The sequence below is a fragment of the Lontra canadensis genome, unplaced genomic scaffold (assembly GCF_010015895.1).
Source record: "Lontra canadensis isolate GAN:19392208 unplaced genomic scaffold, GSC_riverotter_1.0 scaffold184, whole genome shotgun sequence".
In the NCBI taxonomy this organism is placed as follows: Eukaryota; Metazoa; Chordata; class Mammalia; order Carnivora; family Mustelidae; genus Lontra; species Lontra canadensis.
The window spans coordinates 404,300-421,149 of record NW_022631178.1 but is presented as its reverse complement, the minus strand read 5'-3'; the positions used below and the strand labels follow the sequence as shown (position 1 = coordinate 421,149).

At 62.4% G+C, this 16,850-nt stretch overlaps 2 protein-coding genes and 1 non-coding gene across 4 annotated transcripts; 1 reads left to right on the top strand and 2 right to left on the bottom strand.

Moving 5' to 3' along the window:
- Window positions 1-1,575: 1,575 nt before the first annotated feature.
- Window positions 1,576-6,885, bottom strand: KISS1R (KISS1 receptor). The gene is given in 7 exon segments (XM_032847008.1): window positions 1,576-1,650; window positions 1,653-2,069; window positions 2,320-2,540; window positions 2,791-2,926; window positions 3,414-3,538; window positions 4,169-4,462; window positions 6,776-6,885. Coding segments are annotated over 6 exon segments (1,176 nt in total). The 5' UTR covers window positions 4,383-4,462; window positions 6,776-6,885; the 3' UTR covers window positions 1,576-1,587.
- Window positions 6,886-6,962: 77 nt separating this feature from the next.
- On the top strand, window positions 6,963-14,892 carry R3HDM4 (R3H domain containing 4). 2 transcript variants are annotated; one of them, XM_032847009.1, is made up of 8 exons: window positions 6,963-7,084; window positions 11,589-11,743; window positions 12,127-12,251; window positions 12,687-12,810; window positions 13,113-13,198; window positions 13,657-13,742; window positions 13,826-13,881; window positions 14,755-14,892. In XM_032847009.1, the coding sequence occupies exons 1-8, from the start codon at window positions 7,002-7,004 to the stop codon at window positions 14,856-14,858; spliced, it is 819 nt and encodes a 272-aa protein (XP_032702900.1). In that variant the 5' UTR covers window positions 6,963-7,001; the 3' UTR covers window positions 14,859-14,892. The 2 variants fall into 2 exon arrangements, with proteins under 2 accessions (XP_032702900.1, XP_032702901.1); XM_032847010.1 differs by lacking the exons at window positions 6,963-7,084; window positions 14,755-14,892 and adding an exon at window positions 14,428-14,498 and having other exon boundaries at window positions 11,383-11,743.
- A 1,751-nt stretch (window positions 14,893-16,643) lies between these two features.
- On the bottom strand, window positions 16,644-16,750 carry LOC116860842. The gene has a single exon (XR_004381349.1). It is a non-coding gene; the product is annotated as a U6 spliceosomal RNA (small nuclear RNA).
- Between the last annotated feature and the right edge of the window lie 100 nt (window positions 16,751-16,850).

Below are 16,850 nucleotides of genomic sequence, written 5' to 3'. Positions count from 1 at the left end.
GAGGGGTTGGCGGGGCCTGTGGGCAAAGGAGGAGAATTTCACCCTCTTGTTCTGCCCAGTCTGGAGGCTAGTGTTGGAAGCAACAAGCAAGCCTCAGGGACACCTGGCTGGCTCCGTGTGTGATTCTTTTTTTTTTTTTTTTAAAGACTTTATTTATTTATTTGACAGAGAGAGATCACAAGTAGACAGGCAAGCAGAGAGAGAGAGAGAGAGAGAGAAGCAGACTCCCTGCTGAGCAGAGAGCCCGATGCGGGACTCGACCCCAGGACCCTGAGATCATGACCTGAGCCGAAGGCAGCGGCTTAACCCACTGAGCCACCCAGGCGCCCCCCGTGTGTGATTCTTGATCTTGATCTCAGATTCATGAGTTTGAACCCCATGTTGGCTGTGGAGCCTACTTTAAAAAGTAATAATAGTAACCAGTAAGCTTCAGGCGAATGTCAAAATGGCCCTATGTTTTGGCTTTTCGGTCTCACAGTAACATCTGTGCCAAGTTGGATTGTTTGGAAGTCCGTGATGTCCCCAGATAATCTGGGAGGATGGGGGCCCTCTCAGAGACTGGCGGTGGCCCTGCGGGGTGAGTAAGCCTCTGCCCGCAGGGCTGTTGGGGGGAGGCTGAGCTCATCCCCCCTCCCGCGCACACACACAGCCCCACCCAAGCGGCCTCGGGTGGCCCTGGGGCAGCTCCCAGGCTTCAGTGTGGAAAAACGACGTGGTGGGACCTTGGAGCCCAGGCCTCTTAGAAGAAGCCACCTCTTAGAAGCTCTGCCAAGGGATGAGTCTGACCATCCCCAGCAACCCGTGCTCGGCCACCAAGCATGAGAGCAAAGCCTCCTCGGGCCTCCTGGTCCCGCTGAGCCCAGTCACCCCCCAGAATCGTGAGTGATAGTCTGCTGGGCCGCCCTCTGTTTTGGGGCGACTTATTACAGTCCTGTTCCTCTCGCGGGCGGCTCCGGGTACAGAGCTCCAGCGAGGACCTGCTTCCTCAGTGATGCCCAGTTCCCCCAGCAGGACTCTGGACACACGCCAGGTGGCTGCACTAGGACCTTATTTTTCTGTCATTTTTTTTTTAATTTTTTAAAAGATTTTATTTATTTATTTGACAGAGAGAGAGAGATCACAGTAGGCAGAGAGGCAGGCAGAGAGAGAGGAGGAAGCAGCCTCCCCGCTGAGCAGAGAGCCCGATGCGGGGCTCGATCTCAGGACCCCAGGATCATGGCCTGAGACGAAGGCAGAGGCTTTAACCCACTGAGCCCCCCAGGCGCCCCTATTTCTGTCATTTTAAAATGCACATGGTGTTCACATTTTAATATTTCTGGAAACTTGGATGAAGCTTACAATGTTACCTCTGCAAGGCCCTGTGTGGAAAATGTCCGCAGATGCTTTGGGGGAAATTTCCAGGGAGGGCCAGTACCTAAGTGTCTTCAGCGTCAGGAAACAGCAGTAAGTCATGACAATATCTATAGCCCACGGGACAGCACACTCGTGGGGAACCATCAGGAGGACAAGACATTTTCACTGTGATGATGTTGCACGAAATAAAGACATTAATTATAACCAGGCAGCCCCTGTCCCTGAGGGCCCGTTCTAAACCCGAGTGGGCCCAGAGGGGGCAGCGTGTTCCCTCAGGACACACAGCCTGCGGGCTCCCTCGGGCCACATGCAAGGCTCCCTGGTGTCCGGGTCCTGGCGGTGTCCGGGTGGGCGGCCGGGCGGTGCGACTCCGTGTGGGGGGCGGCGGGGTGCGAGGGTCCAGACCCCGGGTGCTGCGGGGGCCGCCGGGGAGCGCAGGGACAGACCCTGCGGAAGGCCTGCCGGAAGTGGGAGCCCAGGAAGGCGTACAGCAGGGGATTCAGCGCGGAGTTGCTGTAGGACATGCAGTGCGCCCAGGTCTTGAGCGCGTAGGCTGCGTAGCTGCGCGGGTGCCAGGCGCCCGCCGGGCCCACCGCCTGCAGCACCAAGAACAGCTGGATAGGGCCCCAGCAGGCGGCAAAGAGCAGGACCACGGCGGCCACCAGCCGAGAGACCTTGGCCCGGACAGCGCCCGCTCGCTCTGCCAGCAGCTGCCCCTGGGGATGGAGGGATGTGGTGGGAGGCAAGGCTGCAGGCCGGCTGGGGCGACTCGTCAGAGCTCCCCTCCGTTTTTATTTGTATTTTATTTTACTTTTATTTTATCTTTAAGCTCTAGGCGCAAGGCGGGGCTTGAACTCACGGCCGGGCACCCCCAGAGCTCCCCTTCTCGACCCTGGCACATTCTCCCGCTCGGCCTCCCCCTGAGTCCCGCACCCCCACACCCCCAAACCCCGCCCAGCAGCACACCTGCAGGGAGCTGTCGGTGGCGGCAGGGCGGCCCAGGTGGCGCAGCATGGCCCCGTAGCAGGCGCAGGTGGCGGCCAGGGGCAGCAGGTAGAGCGCCAGCAGGTTGTAGAGCGCGAACGCGCGCTCAAGGGCGCGGCTGGGGAACACCTCGTTGCAGTAGGTGCGGGGCCCTGGCGAGAGGCGGTGCAGAGCGAGGACAGGCGCCGACACGGCCGCAGAGCCTGGACCACAGGGCAGCTTGAAGACCTTGCCCGAGGGACGAGGGACGCCGGGCGCCTCCTCGGGCAGCGTCACCGGGCGTCTCCCCAGCGCGGGGCCCCCAGGGCGCGCTATTTAGCTCACTTCCCAGATGCGCGCACAGTGAGGCCCACGACCGACGCCCGGGCAGGGGCCGGTGGGGGTGGGGGTGCCCAAGGCACAAAGTCTTGTCCTCGAATCCCCATCCCCGGGCGGCCCTCGCGCTGCACTCACCCACCCAGATGCCGAGACTGACCGCCAGAGCCAGGCGGGGCGTGCGGCGGTGCAGGGCGCGCAGGGGGAACACGGTCACGTACCAGCGGTCCACGCTCATGGCAGTCAGGGTGGCGCACGTGGCCTGCACGGAGACCTGCGAGGGCGGAGAGCTGGGCGTTTCGCCCTGGGTCGGGCCTGGGCCCTACCCTGTCTGCGCCCACACTGTGGCTCCCTCCAGATCTCCAGACACTCAGGCACAAATGGGACGTGTCTTGGGAAGGTCTCCATGGGCCACGGTTGAAGGGGCAGGAGAGGGGGACACCAGAGAGGATCCCAGGAGAGCGGAGGTTTGAGGGAGCCATTTGAGGTCCGCGGAGACCCGGCACTGAGACAGGGGAGGCAGAGCCATCCTAGGATCGCGGGAGGGACCGGGCAAGAAACCGCAGGACCCAGATCGCCCTCCCTATGCCCACCTCCGTAGCCCACACCCGGTCGGTAACTCACGTACCCGCGGAGTCCTTCTCCCCCAGGTCGGTGCATCCGGGCTCCACTTCTTCCTCGACCCCGCCCCACCCAGGGTCCAACCCGCCCACACCCAGACCCCGCCCCTTGGTGCCCCCTCCCTCCCCTAGCCCGTGCACCTGCTGCATGTAATTGACGAACTTGCACATGAAGTCGCCGAGCACCCAGGCGGGCAGCGGGTAGAGCAAGGCCGTGAAGGGCACGCAACACAACAGGAAGGTCACGTCGGTGGCCGCCAAGTTGGCTGCAGGGGCGAACGCGCGGGGAGCCTCAACCACCCAACGCCCAACGCCCAACGCCCGAGCCCAGGCCCCAGGTCTCTGCCTTCCTAACCAGCGGGATCGCTCACCCGCGACGTCCTCAGGCAGAGAATTTGGGGCATCCCCCCAGTCCCCCACTTTTACGTTGCAAACATCCCCTCTGCACGGGCTTCATTAGGCATTCAGGGGTCAGTCCACAGCGCGGCTCACCCCGTCCCACTGGAAGAGCCAGAGCACGGGGCTTCCCTGTCCGCCTGAAGGTTGGAGGCAGCGGTGCCACTGGCCGCCACCATCGGATGCAGAAAGCTGAGCACTCACCTGTGCCAGGTGGGCAAGCCCAGGGCACAAACGTGTGAACGGGGCCATGGACCAAAGGTCGTACTTTAGTTCACTGGGCACGGGGTTACAAGAACCACATTTGGATCAGACCCCTTCCTCAAGGCTCAGGGCCCGGCTCTCAGGGAGCCGTTCTGCAACCTCCCTCTGAACCACCGTGCGTGGAACCCTCTGGAGCTCTAGCCCCCAGGCAGGGACAGGACCCGTCTGGGGGAGCCCCCTCCCCTCACGGGACCCCAGCGTGGCAGGCAGGCTCCGTGCAGCGTCCCGGCGCTCACCTATGTAAAAGTTGGTCACCGTCCTCATCTGCTTGTGGCGGCAGATGACGAAAATGACCAGAGAGTTCCCAGCCAGGCCGAGCAGCATCAGTGCGGCAAAGAACAGTGGCACGAGCCAGGCGTCCACCGGCGGTAGCTGCGGGGCCCCGCCGCCCGAGGCGTTGGCCAGCACCCTCCAGGTTGCGTTGGGCGCCCACATGGCCACGGCGCTCATGGCTCCGCAGTCCTCTTCCTTGGCTGCGTTCTGGGATCACCGTGGGGACCCTCCTCCTGGCCTCCTGCTGGGGACACGCCCTCCGAGCACAGGGAAGGGTCTCAGCTGGAGGCCACCGGGTCTGGAGGGCCGCTCCGCCGGGCTGGGCAGCTTCTCCGCTCTCGAATCAGCTCCTGCGAGTTTATATCCTGCTGCCCGCCCTGTCCCCGCCTTCCCCCCTCTCCTTCCCGCGTGCCCTCCATTCACGTGCACAGCCAACTTCTCCCCCTTTCTTTCCTCTCCTTCTGTAGTCCACAGTCCTGGCGAGCGCACTGGAGGGGACAGGCTGAAGGAGGGGCTTGGGGAGCCAGGGGAGAGGGGTCAGCTGCGTGGAGGCTGCTATGGGTCCTAGAAGGACGATCCTAACAGGACGTAGAGACCCACAGGACCAGCGAGCAGGCTGGACCAAAACACAGATGCAAGAGAAGGCCCCTTGGTAGTGGCCATGACTTTGACCTTCCGAGTGCCTGGGGCTCCAGTGGGTGGGCCCTGGCACCCGGGGATGCAAGGAGGGGTCCTGGAGAGCCACAGGCAGGGCTGCCTAGGATCTAGCCGTCAGCTGACTCCTGGTCTTGAAGAAGCTCCCTAGGACTCCACTGCTGTAACTGGGGTGTCTGCCTCCCACCTAAGCGACCGCCGGTAGCAGATACTCACACCGGGGATGTGGGCACCTGTGACCTTGGTGGCAGGAACCAGGTGGAGGGCATTCTGCAAGGACACCGCTGACCCCCAAAACCCACACTCAGAAATGTACCCCAGATAATACTACCCACGAGGCATGCTTCAGTGTGCCAGAATGCTCCTGCCGTCGTGGAGTACCACACAGAGACTAAAAGACGCCACCATTGAGGAAACTGTGACTAAGAGGTGGGGGAGGGGAGAAACGGGGAAACAGGCCCTGGGCCCCTGCGGCACATCATCACCATCGCCAGCGACTCTGGGAGAGGGGTACTGCCCGTTCACCCACTTTCCGCCTTCAAAGTTATTCTCGACACCAGCCTAGAAAGTCAGGAGGGGAATGAGCAGCAGACCAGGATGAGGAAACCCAGACTTGCTAGGAGGAGGGACTCTTTTGGGGCCGCAGCTGAGTCCAAGGGCCTGGGAGAGTGCTGAGGGCATGGCTGGACCTTTGGGGTGGGGGCGGCGGGCAGCGGAGGCGGCTCCTGGGGCACGGAGGGTCCGTGAGGGGGTTGGGAGGGTCCCGCGCAGGAGACTCCAGAATCAGGCCGAGGCCCACGCTGTGCCCTCTCCCACCAGCACGTTCATGGAGCTAGTCATCATGGGCCGGACCAGGGGACCAAAGGCTCCTGGCCCTCAGGACCCCCTGTCTGTCCCTCTGCCCAGAGGCACCTTCTCCTGGGGTTTGAATCACCATCGATTCCTGTGGTATCTTCTCACATTTATCTATGTGATGTCACACAGCACGTGCTCTGGGGGCGCTTAGCAGTCCCTCCTCCTCCTCCTCACACTCCTCCCGAACCTGTTGCTCTCTATTTGTTAAGGCGATCTGGTCACGTGTCCTGCACAACTTCCAGCAGGTTGCGTGTGGCAGGTTATATCCCTGTGCTGTCACTTGACATGGTCCTAGACCCCCACTCTTCTTGTAGATGGAAGGGGGTTCTAGATTCCACAGCAGCTTTATTTCTCTTCTCTACCCCCCCTCCCCATAGCTCACCGTTGCCTCTGAACAAAAACCAGACCTCCCCTCCCAGGACCTCCAGGCTCACGGATCCACCCTCTGCTGTCTACTCCCATCCCCCGTGTGCTCACTCATCACCCTGCTCTGGTTACTTAGAATGCCCCAGGACCTTTGCACTGGCTGTTCTCTCTGCCTGACATGCCCTTCCCACTTTGCAGCTGACCAGTCCCTCTCTCAGAGAACTCCTCTTTCCTATCCCACTTGGTGGGGAAAGGGTCTGCCTTGGTCACTGCTGCATCCCCAGAGCCCATTACTGGGCCGTGCCCACAGAGGGCATTCGTTCAATGAAGAAGTCCTTAAAGGTGAAAGGAGGTGGAAGCTCATATCCTATTTTTAGACACGAGTAAACTGAGGCACCCAGCCCATGCTCCCGGGCTGCCCTGGAACACAGGCGGGGAGGGGCTGGTGAGAGGAAAAGCCAAGTTGGTGCTGGGGGGTAGGGGAGCTGGGGCTTGGGTCCCTTCATCTGTCCCCTCCCTCTGAAATGGATGTCCCTCCTCTCTCCTGGCTGCCCAGGCCTTAGTTTCCCCGCCACCCTCCGCCCCCCGCGCACCACCCCCCCCCAGGCTTCAGGGGCAGGGATCACGCTCCCTCCCCCCTCAGTTTCCCCGTCTGTTCCTCGGGGCTGGGTGTGGCCCCATCCCACACCCGCAACCTGGAGGCTTGGCTGCGGTCCCCGTTCTCCGCCCCGGCTGTCCCGCTTGACCCCCGGGGCTGGGTGCCCGCCACCCGCAGCCCGGGATCCGCCGGCTTCGTGGCCTCGGCCCCCGCCCGGCGCGTCCAGCCTCCAGGCTCCGCCCCGGCCCGCCTCTGGGCGCCCGTCACTTCCTGCTCTGGCCGAGAAGGCCCCGCCGGGCCGCGGCGACCACAGCGCCCGAGCCATGGTCGCACTGGAGAACCCGGAGGGCGGCTCGGAGGAGGCGGCGGCGGCGGTGGGAAGCGCCCCGGGCGGGCGGCGGACGCTGTGAGCGCGGCAGGGCGGGCGGCCAGGCCTCCGGGGACTCCTGCACCCGCTCTGCTCCCCTCTCCCCTACTGTCCGGCTGCAGCCCCAGGCCGCCCCGCCCCTTCTCCTGGCGGAGACCCCCCGAGCGCCGTGGGGTGGGGGTGGGGGGCTTTGTTGCCACCCGGGAGAGCCCAGTCGCGGCGCGTCCGGGTGTCTGGGCAGGGGGGGCACACCCGGTCTGTGCGTTTACGTGCCTCCGGGGCCCAGAGGTGCGCCCCCGGCCCGGTGCCCCGGCGCTGACTCACGTGGGGGGTCTCCTGCGCCTCGCCCCCGTCTCAGGTGGGGGTGCCCCTGCGCGAGACGCCCCCGGAAACCGCTTTGCTGTTCGGGGTGTTTACGCACGGGCTGCTGTTCCTGCCCCCAGGCTGGGTAGAGAGAGGCCCCCCCCCGCCAGCCCGCGTTTGCCTGGGGGGGGGTCTCTCGGCCCCCCACCTCCCGAGCAGACAAGGCCCTTTGTTCACGTCCGGGTACTTGACAGATGCGACGCGTGGGGTGCCCCGAACCCGGGGGGGCGGAGCCGCCCACTCTGGGTGCAGACCCTAGAGTGGCTGGGCTAGAGTCCTGTTTAACCGGGATGTTCCCGCAGAAAACAGCCACCCACCCTGTGGTCCTGGTTTGTGGGGGGCAAGGAGGCTGCTGCCTCCTCCGCGTGCCGGCCCGGCCGCCTGGGCAGTATATGCCTCAGTTTCTCCATCTGTAAACCGAGGTATAGTAGCGGCCTCTTCTCAGAATGGCTAGGAGGGGCAGGGGGGAGGTCTACGACCCTGTGCCCAGCAGAAGGGAGCAGCCATTCTTTAATTATTATCTGAAACATCTTATTGTGTAATTTGTTTCATGATACATTTATTATTACTCCTTTGTTACCTCCCCCTGGGCTTTCACCCAGAAGCCTGTGGGCTCTACAGATGTGGGTATTTTCCTTCTTTTAAGGGGCCTTACCCATCCAAGTGGGTATTAACCTGCCAGTGGGTCCCCACGGATGTCCCCAATGCTCCTTCACCCCTGTGTGTCCCTGGGGGGGTGCGGTCACTGCTGGAGGCCCCAGGTGACCCCACCCCAGCCTGAGTCACCTCTGCGCTCTGAGCCCTCCCCCCTCAGTTTCCTGCTTCGGGAAATAGGTTCCTCTCTTGCCTGTTCCTGGGGGAGGGGCCTGGTGCCAGAGAAAAGTATATTTTAGCCCAAGAGAAAAGGTGCTCAACCTGATTTGGCCGCTGTTTCTACCTGGGCCTGTCCACCTTCGTGGGGCACCAGCAGCTTTCACGATGCAGCCGTTTCCTGAGTCCTGTTGAGGCCAGGAAGGCTAGGGTGCCCTGTCTGGGTCCCCAGTTTCCCCATCTGTAAAGTGGTCTCTTTGGGTGGTCTGGGAAATAGCTGACCTGGCCCTTGGCAGGTGCTGGGGACCCTCCTGTTCATAAGGGTCTGGCATGGGAAGTGAGGTGTTAGTTGGGCAAGCCAGGAGCAGGGCGGCTTCTCCCAGTTGATATACGAACAGAATGTGCTGAGAAGGCGCACTGGAGGCAGCAGGCTCAGCATGTGCAAAGGCCCTGAGGTCGATTGTTCCTGGGGGTTTGAGGCCCTGTGAGGGGGTCGCTGTGCCTGGAGCGGAGGACCCGCAACCTTCATTACAAATCTGATTTACTGGGTATTTGTGGCCTGCTGCTTCCGCCATGCCTGCTTCTGCTGTCCCCTCTTTCTTTCTTTTTTTAAGATTTTATTTGTTTCTTTCTTTCTTTTTTTAAGATTTTGTTATTTGACAGACACAGTGAGAGAGGGTACACAAGCAGAGGGAGTGGGAGAGGGAAAAGCAACCTTCACGCTGAGCAGGGAGCCCAATGCGGGGCTCGATCCCAGGACCCTGGGACCATGACCTGACAGACACTTAACGACTGAGCCACCAAGGCGCCCCTGTCCTCTCCTTCTTGAGTGAGGGTCCAAGCCCAGCCGTTGGCCCTGGAGGCCACATGTTTCTTGCCTTCTGCTGGAATGTGGTTGATGTCAGCCGCCTTGAGTTGGTGGTGGGATTCAATTTCCAGATGAGATCGGGCGCGTTCAGGGTGGTATGGCTGTAGACAGGGACTCAACTCCAGCGCTCAGCTCAGAGCCGGAGGCCCACGAGAGGGTGGCAAGCCCCCCAAAAGCCTGTGGGGCCAGGCACAGACCCCTGTGTTCCCAATACTGGGGAGGGCAGGGCTGGGCCTGGCCCTGAGGGTTCTGGGGAGCCATGCAAGGTGGTGGAGCAGGGCAGGGCCAGCTGGGTCTTCACTAGGTTGGGGGTGGAACTCTGTGGAGTCAGAGAAGCAGGAGGCTGAATGGCTCATGGGGAGTGTTCCCATTCTGACCAGGTCCCAATCCTGGTTCTGCCACTCTCATGAGGAGATGGGGAGGCCCCATTCGTCAGAGCCCCATGTCCCCAGGGCTCAACCCTGCTCTGACATCCCTGATAAGGCCCCCCCGGATGCGGACTCTTATCGGCCCCAGCAGGCTGCCGCTCTGGGCTCTTTCCAGCTGCCAAGGTAGAGACACAGCATGGGAGCCCTGAGGAGGCTGGGGGTGAGCTGGGGCTCGCGGTGGGGGTGCTCGGGCCTCAGGGCGTAGCCCTCAGGTGGAGCCAGCCTCACAGTCATTGGCTCGGTGCTGACTTGGTTTACCTTGGCCTGTCTTTGTTGGCTTCTTTGCAATGGTGGGAACCTCAGTGTCATGACCTGTGCCTCAGTTGCAATTCTGTATAATGGGTGTCAGTGTGATATCACCACCCTTGTGGCATGATAGTGATGGTGAGAAGGAACATTCAATCCAGGGACGATGCTTTGATCAACCGTGTGATGGGGGTGAGCTCCCCATAGCAGGAGGAAACCAAGGAGGCACTGCTGAGTCAGGCGGGAAGGGTCTGTCTTGGCCCTCTTGGCTCTGAGTATCCCCTTTCAGACCCAAAGGCACCCACAGAAGCCATTTTTCTCTTCACGTGGCCGGGAGTGAGCTGGGGTTCCAGGTTCCACAGCGAAACATCCTAGCTGGGATTCGAACCCGGGACTGACATGCCAGGGTCCCGCCGTGCCTCTGCCTGCGCGCCCCTGCTGACGGGTGCTGGTTCAGGTGTGAGTTTGTTCGTGAGGCAACGGCATGGGTTTTGGGGGGACTGTTACCCACTGGGCTTTGGCAGCTCACCTGCTTTGCTGCTGGGACGTCCGTGGCGTGGGTCTCAGCCTGTTTGCCTGCTGGAGAGGTCATGGCCATTCTGCACTGAACAGGTAGATCCTTAATGCTGCGGACGCTTTAGGTCTGTGTAGGCCCGGAGAGCACTGGCTTCCTCCCTAATCCTACGAGAATTCTCCTCTGAGAGGTTTGTGGCTCAGAGGGGAGAGGCCGAAATTCTGCCTTTAGTTTGTGTCCTGGGAACTTTGGCTCCTAGGAAAGTGTGGGGGTACTTTGGACTCTGGGTTCCACTTGGTCTTGGAGTCATGGGTTTTTTTTTTTTCTTTGAGACCTCATCCTGCATGCGGGGCATGGCCGTGAATGTCTACACGGGGATTGCCACGTCGTGGGCAACGGGGGCAGTTAGCTTTGAAGCAGAACTAGTGATCAGAAACGTGAAGGGACGTGTCATATAGTGGCCGGGGGGGCTCTGGAGAGGTTTTGGCAGAGCCAAAGGGGATGAGCGAGAGAGCCAGTCCGAGTCTGGGGGAGTGTGCAACGGGCGGGGGGGGTAGGTGGGACTGTGCCAGGCATGCTGGGGGTGGGGCGAGGAGGCCACATGCCTTTGGCCCGTGGTCTGGGGGCTGTCGGGGGCAGACAGGAAGGCCAGAAACTCCTTGCCAGGACACCTCCTTCCAGTGCTCTGCGCGCGGCCCCCCCCAGTGCCCCAGTGTCTGCAGGTGGCCCTCCTGTCCCAGTGGGAGGCCCAGCCAAGCCGCTAATCCATCCCCACATTAATGCATTTGCTTGGAGGAGAGCAGATTAGTTGGGGGGGGCCCTCTGGCCTGCCTCTGGGCACATTCGGGGTGGGGGGACCCCAGGGGCTTGCGCAATGGGCTCGGGCCTCACCTTGAGCTGCTGGAGGCTGTCGCCTGGTTTATCGGCTGCTGCCCGGGAGATGCTCCGTTCAGTCATGCCTCCTGAGATCCTCACCGGGCGGGGGGGCGGTCCAGTCCTGCAGACACTGGGGCGCACCGGCTTGCAGTTAAGGTCTGGAAGCCTGGGGGAGGCGGGAGGAGCTTTTCTTGGCCACCCACCCATGATGTGAATTCGGGCACGGGTCTTCTCTTCTCTGGCCCCGGCTTACTGATCGGGCCTCCTGGGTGATGGGACCGTGAAACACAATGGAATTGGGGGGGTCTGGGGTTGTCCATTGCTGAGGGAAACCAAGCAGGGGATGTCATGGTACAGGGACCGAATGGGGCTCTGCCTGGCGGTCCTGGCCCGGGTCGGCCCTGAGGCCTGCCTCTCCACCCCCACCCCGGCCCACAGGCCCCTTCCGCACTGCCTGCCCACGCTAGCTGGCCCCCAGGCGAAGAGGCTGTCGGCCTCCAAGCGGAAACAGCATTTCATCAACCAGGCTGTGCGGAACTCAGACCTTGTGCCCAAGGCCAAGGGGCGGAAGAGCCTCCAGCGACTGGAGAACAGTGAGCAGGGCTGGGCGCACCTCCTGGGGCTTCCTGGGGCTCGCACGGGAATGGCCCGTCTGTTGCTCTCATCCGCTGCTTTTGCCACGAGGCCGGCCCTGAGCTGGGCAGTGCTGAGGCGGGGCTGTGAGGCGCTCTGGGCACGGGGGCTTGGGTTCTCAAAGACATCCAGGAGTTCAGCAAGCCAGGGAGAAGCAAGCGTTCTGGAGGTGGAGGCTGGGTGGTTTCTGTGCCTTCTGGGAAAGAGCTGCAGCATGGAGGTGGGGAGATGGTGTGAGCCGGAGGGTACAGGCCCTAAATGCAGAGGCCAGGGGTTTCTGTGGAGACATTTGGGGGGACCAAATGGCATCCCCCCAGCCCAGAGCTCATCTGCTTCCATCTAGCCCAGTACCTCCTAACCCTGCTGGAGACAGATGGGGGCACAGCCGGTCTGGACGACGGGGACCTGGCACCCCCAGCAGCACCCGGGATCTTCGCAGAGGCCTGCAGCAATGAGACCTACGTGGAGGTGCGGCTCCTGTGCCCTCCTCCCGCCTCCCCCTGCTCCTGTTCTCGCTTCCACACCACATCTGGCCTGTGCCGGTCCCTCCCTCAGGAGCACCCATCTGCACCCAGCCCCCTTGGTCCCTTGATGAACACCGGCTCTGCTTCCCTCGGGGCCCCCACACCAAGCCAGAACTCCTACCCACCCCAGAACTTTCCAGCACTCCTGATTCCTCTGCCCATCACTGGGAATGAATGAGTCCATGGGAGGCTTAGCTGGTCCATGACAATCCCCTGCCCCAGACAGGCAGGTCTGCGGGTACCCCATAAACTCTTGGCCAGCCCGGTGGGCAGATGTGTCTAGAGGAGTGTGTCCATACACTTGGGGGCCCTCTCTGGCCATTGGCTAAATAGAGAACCTGGGGCTCATGAGCCTGGGTCCTGCCTGCCTCTCTTCTAGGTCTGGAATGACTTCATGAACCGCTCTGGGGAGGAGCAGGAAAGGGTTCTCCGCTACCTGGAGGATGAGGGCAAGAGCAAGACGCGGAGGAGGGGGCCAGGCCGTGGGGAGGACCGAAGGAGAGGTGTGGGCCTAGACGGGAGGTTGGGGCAACCAGAGGAGTGAAAGCGGACCTGGTTGATCCTGTTGTGGGCGGGCCAGGGATAGGTGGAGAGGAGCCCTGGGGGACGGGTGGAGGGGAGCCTGGTGAGTGGGCGGTACCTGGGGTGGGTGGGAGGAGCCTGGCGAGTGGGCGGTACCTAGGAGAAGAACGGGGAGGGGCCTGGAGTGGGGGCGGTGCCCCGGGGAACGCACGGGGAGGAGCCTGGCTTGTGGGCAGGCCCGAGGCTTGCTCCTCCAGAGGCTCCACGCAGGGACATCTTGCAGAGGACCCGGCCTACACACCCCGTGATTGCTTCCAGCGCATCAGCCGGCGTCTGAGAGCCGTCCTCAAGCGGAGCCGCATCCCCATGGTGAATACCAGGCCAGGCTGCGTCTTTCTCCACCTAATTGGTCTTTTTTGATAGCTTTTCTTCGTCCCCTTCCTAATCGGCAGTGGTGTGATGGGATATCTGCTACCCAGTGCAGGTGGTGGTGGTGGAGACGAGGCAGGGTACAGACCAGACCAGTGTGATCAGCGCGCAGGAACCAGGGCTGGGAAAGGGTTTTCCCCAAGAGTGGGGGGGGGCAGGGGCAGTGAAAGTGGGTACTGTGAGATGCGTAGGAGTCCACCAGGCAGAAGGCCCAGAAGTCCAAGAGTATGGCCATATCTCACTCCTGCTATCTTTGGGAAGGGTTCTGTAGCCTCCTGGAACAGGTCAAAGGCCTGTTCCGAGGCCTCTGGGCTCTAGAGGCTACCCTGGGCATGGGGCCTGGACAGCTTGTCCACAGTCTCGCGGTTGGCCTCACCCCAGGCCCTTTTCTCCCGCAGGGAACGCTGGAGACCTGGGAGGAGCGGCTGCTGAGGTTTTTCTCAGTGTCTCCCCAGGCCGTGTACACGGCCATGCTGGACAGCAGGTGACTGGGTGGGAGTGAGCACCGTGTGGTCCGCCAGGGTTCTGGCCCTGGCCCACGGCCACTTACCGTCTGTTTCCCTCCAGTTTCGAGAGGCTCCTGCTTCACGCTGTCTGCCAGTACATGGACCTCATCTCAGCCAGTAAGTGCTGCTGGCCCGCAGGGCCCCATCGGGCTGGTGAGGCCCAGGGAAACCGAGGCCGGAGTCACGCAGGGGCTCGTCCCTCAGGGGGAGGCTTCTCAGGGAGGAGGGCGCCATGAGCCACGGGTGGGCGGTGGGACAGCGTGTTCAGGCATCAGAGGCCCCCCGTGTGCCTGGCCCCGTGCTGGGCGATGCCGGGGGCACGGATGCTCCCTGGGAGCCTGGGGCCTGTGCAGGCGTCTGGGGCCCCTAACACAGAGGCAGAGCTCTGTTTAGCTCTAGTCCCTCCGCTGTGACATGGATGTGACATTGGCAAGTGCCCCCTCCTGGGGCCCATGTCCTCTCTTTTATAATGCGGGTGTCCTCGGGACGCAGTCCCCCAGGGAGGGTCCTCACAGGCCCTTGCCGTGTCTGGGTGCCCCATGGGGTCTGGGCTCCTCATCCTGGCGACCTGCCCGAGTTGCTGAGGAGATGGTTTCCATGGCAACTCTAGGCCGCTTCCTCCTACTGGCTCCCTCTGGTGGACTCCGAAATTTGTTCTGGAAGAGCCAGGACCCAGGGGCGGCCCGGGTGCTTCTCTGCGGGAGCTGAGCGGGGCCTGAACACACAGGAGGAGGGGCCCTGAGCCGATGGGGAGGAGGCGCACCGGAGCACCCCCGCCCCGCAAAGACCTGAAAGCAGGGCCGAGCTTGGGGGGCGCAGGGCCAGTCCAGGTGTGGGAGTGAAGGGAGGTGAGGGAGAGGGGAGGGAGGTTGGTGGGCGCGGGGCCACCCAGCGCTGGATGCCGGAGGAGACTGGAGGGGTGGAGATGGCGACCTGGGGACCCGTGACTTGCGTAGTCCGGTCACAGCTGCCGTCCTTGTCCCCTCACAGGTGCGGACCTGGAAGGCAAGAGGCAGATGAAAGTCAGCAATCGGCACCTGGACTTCCTGCCCCCGGGGCTGCTCCTGTCCGCGTACCTGGAGCAGCGGAGCTGATGGCAGCCCCGCCCCTCCCCGCCTCCCCGAGCCGAGTACTTACGGACGCGCTCTTGCCTCTGGCGGCTCTCTCGCTCTGGCCCCTTCCTGTCCACCTGTCCCCTTAAGCGCTGGGGGCTGGGGCCGCGCGGGACTGGCCTGGCCTTGCCTCTCCGGCTCTGTATTGCAGCCAGGAGACCCGGCCTGGTCACCTCCGTGTTCCTTTCTTCTGCTTTTCCAGCCCCGTTTGAAGCCTAAGCGGGGAGTGAGAGGCTGGGTTTTTATCACTTTTAATGAATTTGGCATGATTTGTTGTACATTTTTAAATTTCCCTTTTGGGAAGAAAAACCAAACACTTGCCCCAACTGATAAATGGGGGGCTTTGTTCTAGTCCCTGCTTTAACCCCCCACCCAGTTTTTTGCTTGGTTGGTGGGGGGTGGTCCCTAGGGCCCTGCCCCTTTTTCCAGGAGTGTTCTGTCGTGTGTGCGTGCGTGCGTGTGTGCGCCTGTGTGTGCGTGTGCCCTGCAACCCTGGACAGAAGCTACATCTTAGAGGCTGATCGTACCACCGTTTGGAATGTGTGTTCTCCCCTGGTGGCTTTTGGTGGCTCTTGGGGCCCTCTCTGGTCTACACACCTCCTCCCTTCATACTGGGGGATTGGGACTTCCAGCCAGAAGCCTCTGCCCTCGGACTGCCCCATTCTCCTTGCCGTGTCTCCTTGCTCCCTCCCCCACCCGTCTCTGGCCTGTTGCCTTGGGGTGTCCTTACACTGGTCACCCCGGCATGTCCCACAGGAGCAGAGCTGGGGGACACCCCTCCCGTGTGTGTGGCTAGTTGTGCTTTGGGAAAAGTGGAGAATTCAATAAATTTCTGGTGCTCTGGTCACCAGCTGTGGGTTTTCCTTTCCTCCAACAGGTGCTCAGGACGTGCTTAGGTCCTGGTCAGGGAGGGCTGCAGACCTCAGGGGATGAAGGTTCACACGGAGTGACACCCCCCACCCCCCGTGGGAGGCGGGTGTGTGGGGAGATGCTCCTGGGAGCGCTGGGTCCATTGGTTCTGCTGCCCTGGCTTGTCCCGTTCCCAGGTGCCCAGGTTCAAACCCCAGCTCTGCCACTTGCCAGCCGTCGAGGGTCCAAGAGGGTCCAAAAGTCACTCGGAGGAGCCTCCTGGGGTGGCCAGAACGAAGTACCCCAGCTGTGGCTTAAAACCGCAGGAATTTATTGTCGCTCTGGAAGCCGGAAGTCCAAACTCCACGTGCGGCCGGGCCGGGAGCTCCCGGGGAGGGTCCTTTTGCCCCTCGGGGTCCCTGGTTTCCTTGGCTTGTGACCGCCGCTTGGCAGCCCCGGCCTCTGTCTTCTCCTGGCCTCCCCGTGTTCCTTCCCGTCGGCTTCCCCCTGCGTGTGTCTGGGACTGGCCGGGTGCCCCCCAGGACGTCCTCAGGCTGGGTTCGTCCATCCGGGGGTCCTTGCCGGCGAGGCAGCTCCTGCCTGCGGACGCCGGCCCCGGTCCCCCTGCTGGGCGCGCCGGCGGGCTTCTGCCCCGGGAGGCTCTTTCCTAGCACGCGCCGTCCGGGGCGGTGGGCAGGTCTGTGTCGGTGAGCGGACTTTCCGCGGGGACTCACTCGCCCAACTACTGAGGCCCGCAGGGTTCACCAAGGCCGGCGCTCCAGGCGGCCCGTCGCCGGGAAGTCCGAGGGGTCTCGGCCGGGGGCTTTCCGGAGGGGGCGCCGCGGGCCGGCCCGCTGGGCTTGCGCGTGCTGCAGAAGATCCCACGTAGACGCCGAAAGTGCGCGTCCCGGGACGGAACAAAATATGGAACGCTTCACGAATTTGCGTGTCATCCTTGCGCAGGGGCCATGCTAATCTTCTCTGTATCGTTCCAATTTTAGTATATGTGCTGCCGAAGCGAGCACGGTCAGAAGGTCCGCCCGGCAGGTATTTAGAGTGCTGAGGATAAATGACTTTACAGAGAGGGTGGATTTTCTAAGGAAAGGGTCAGCCGCCTATTTTCTT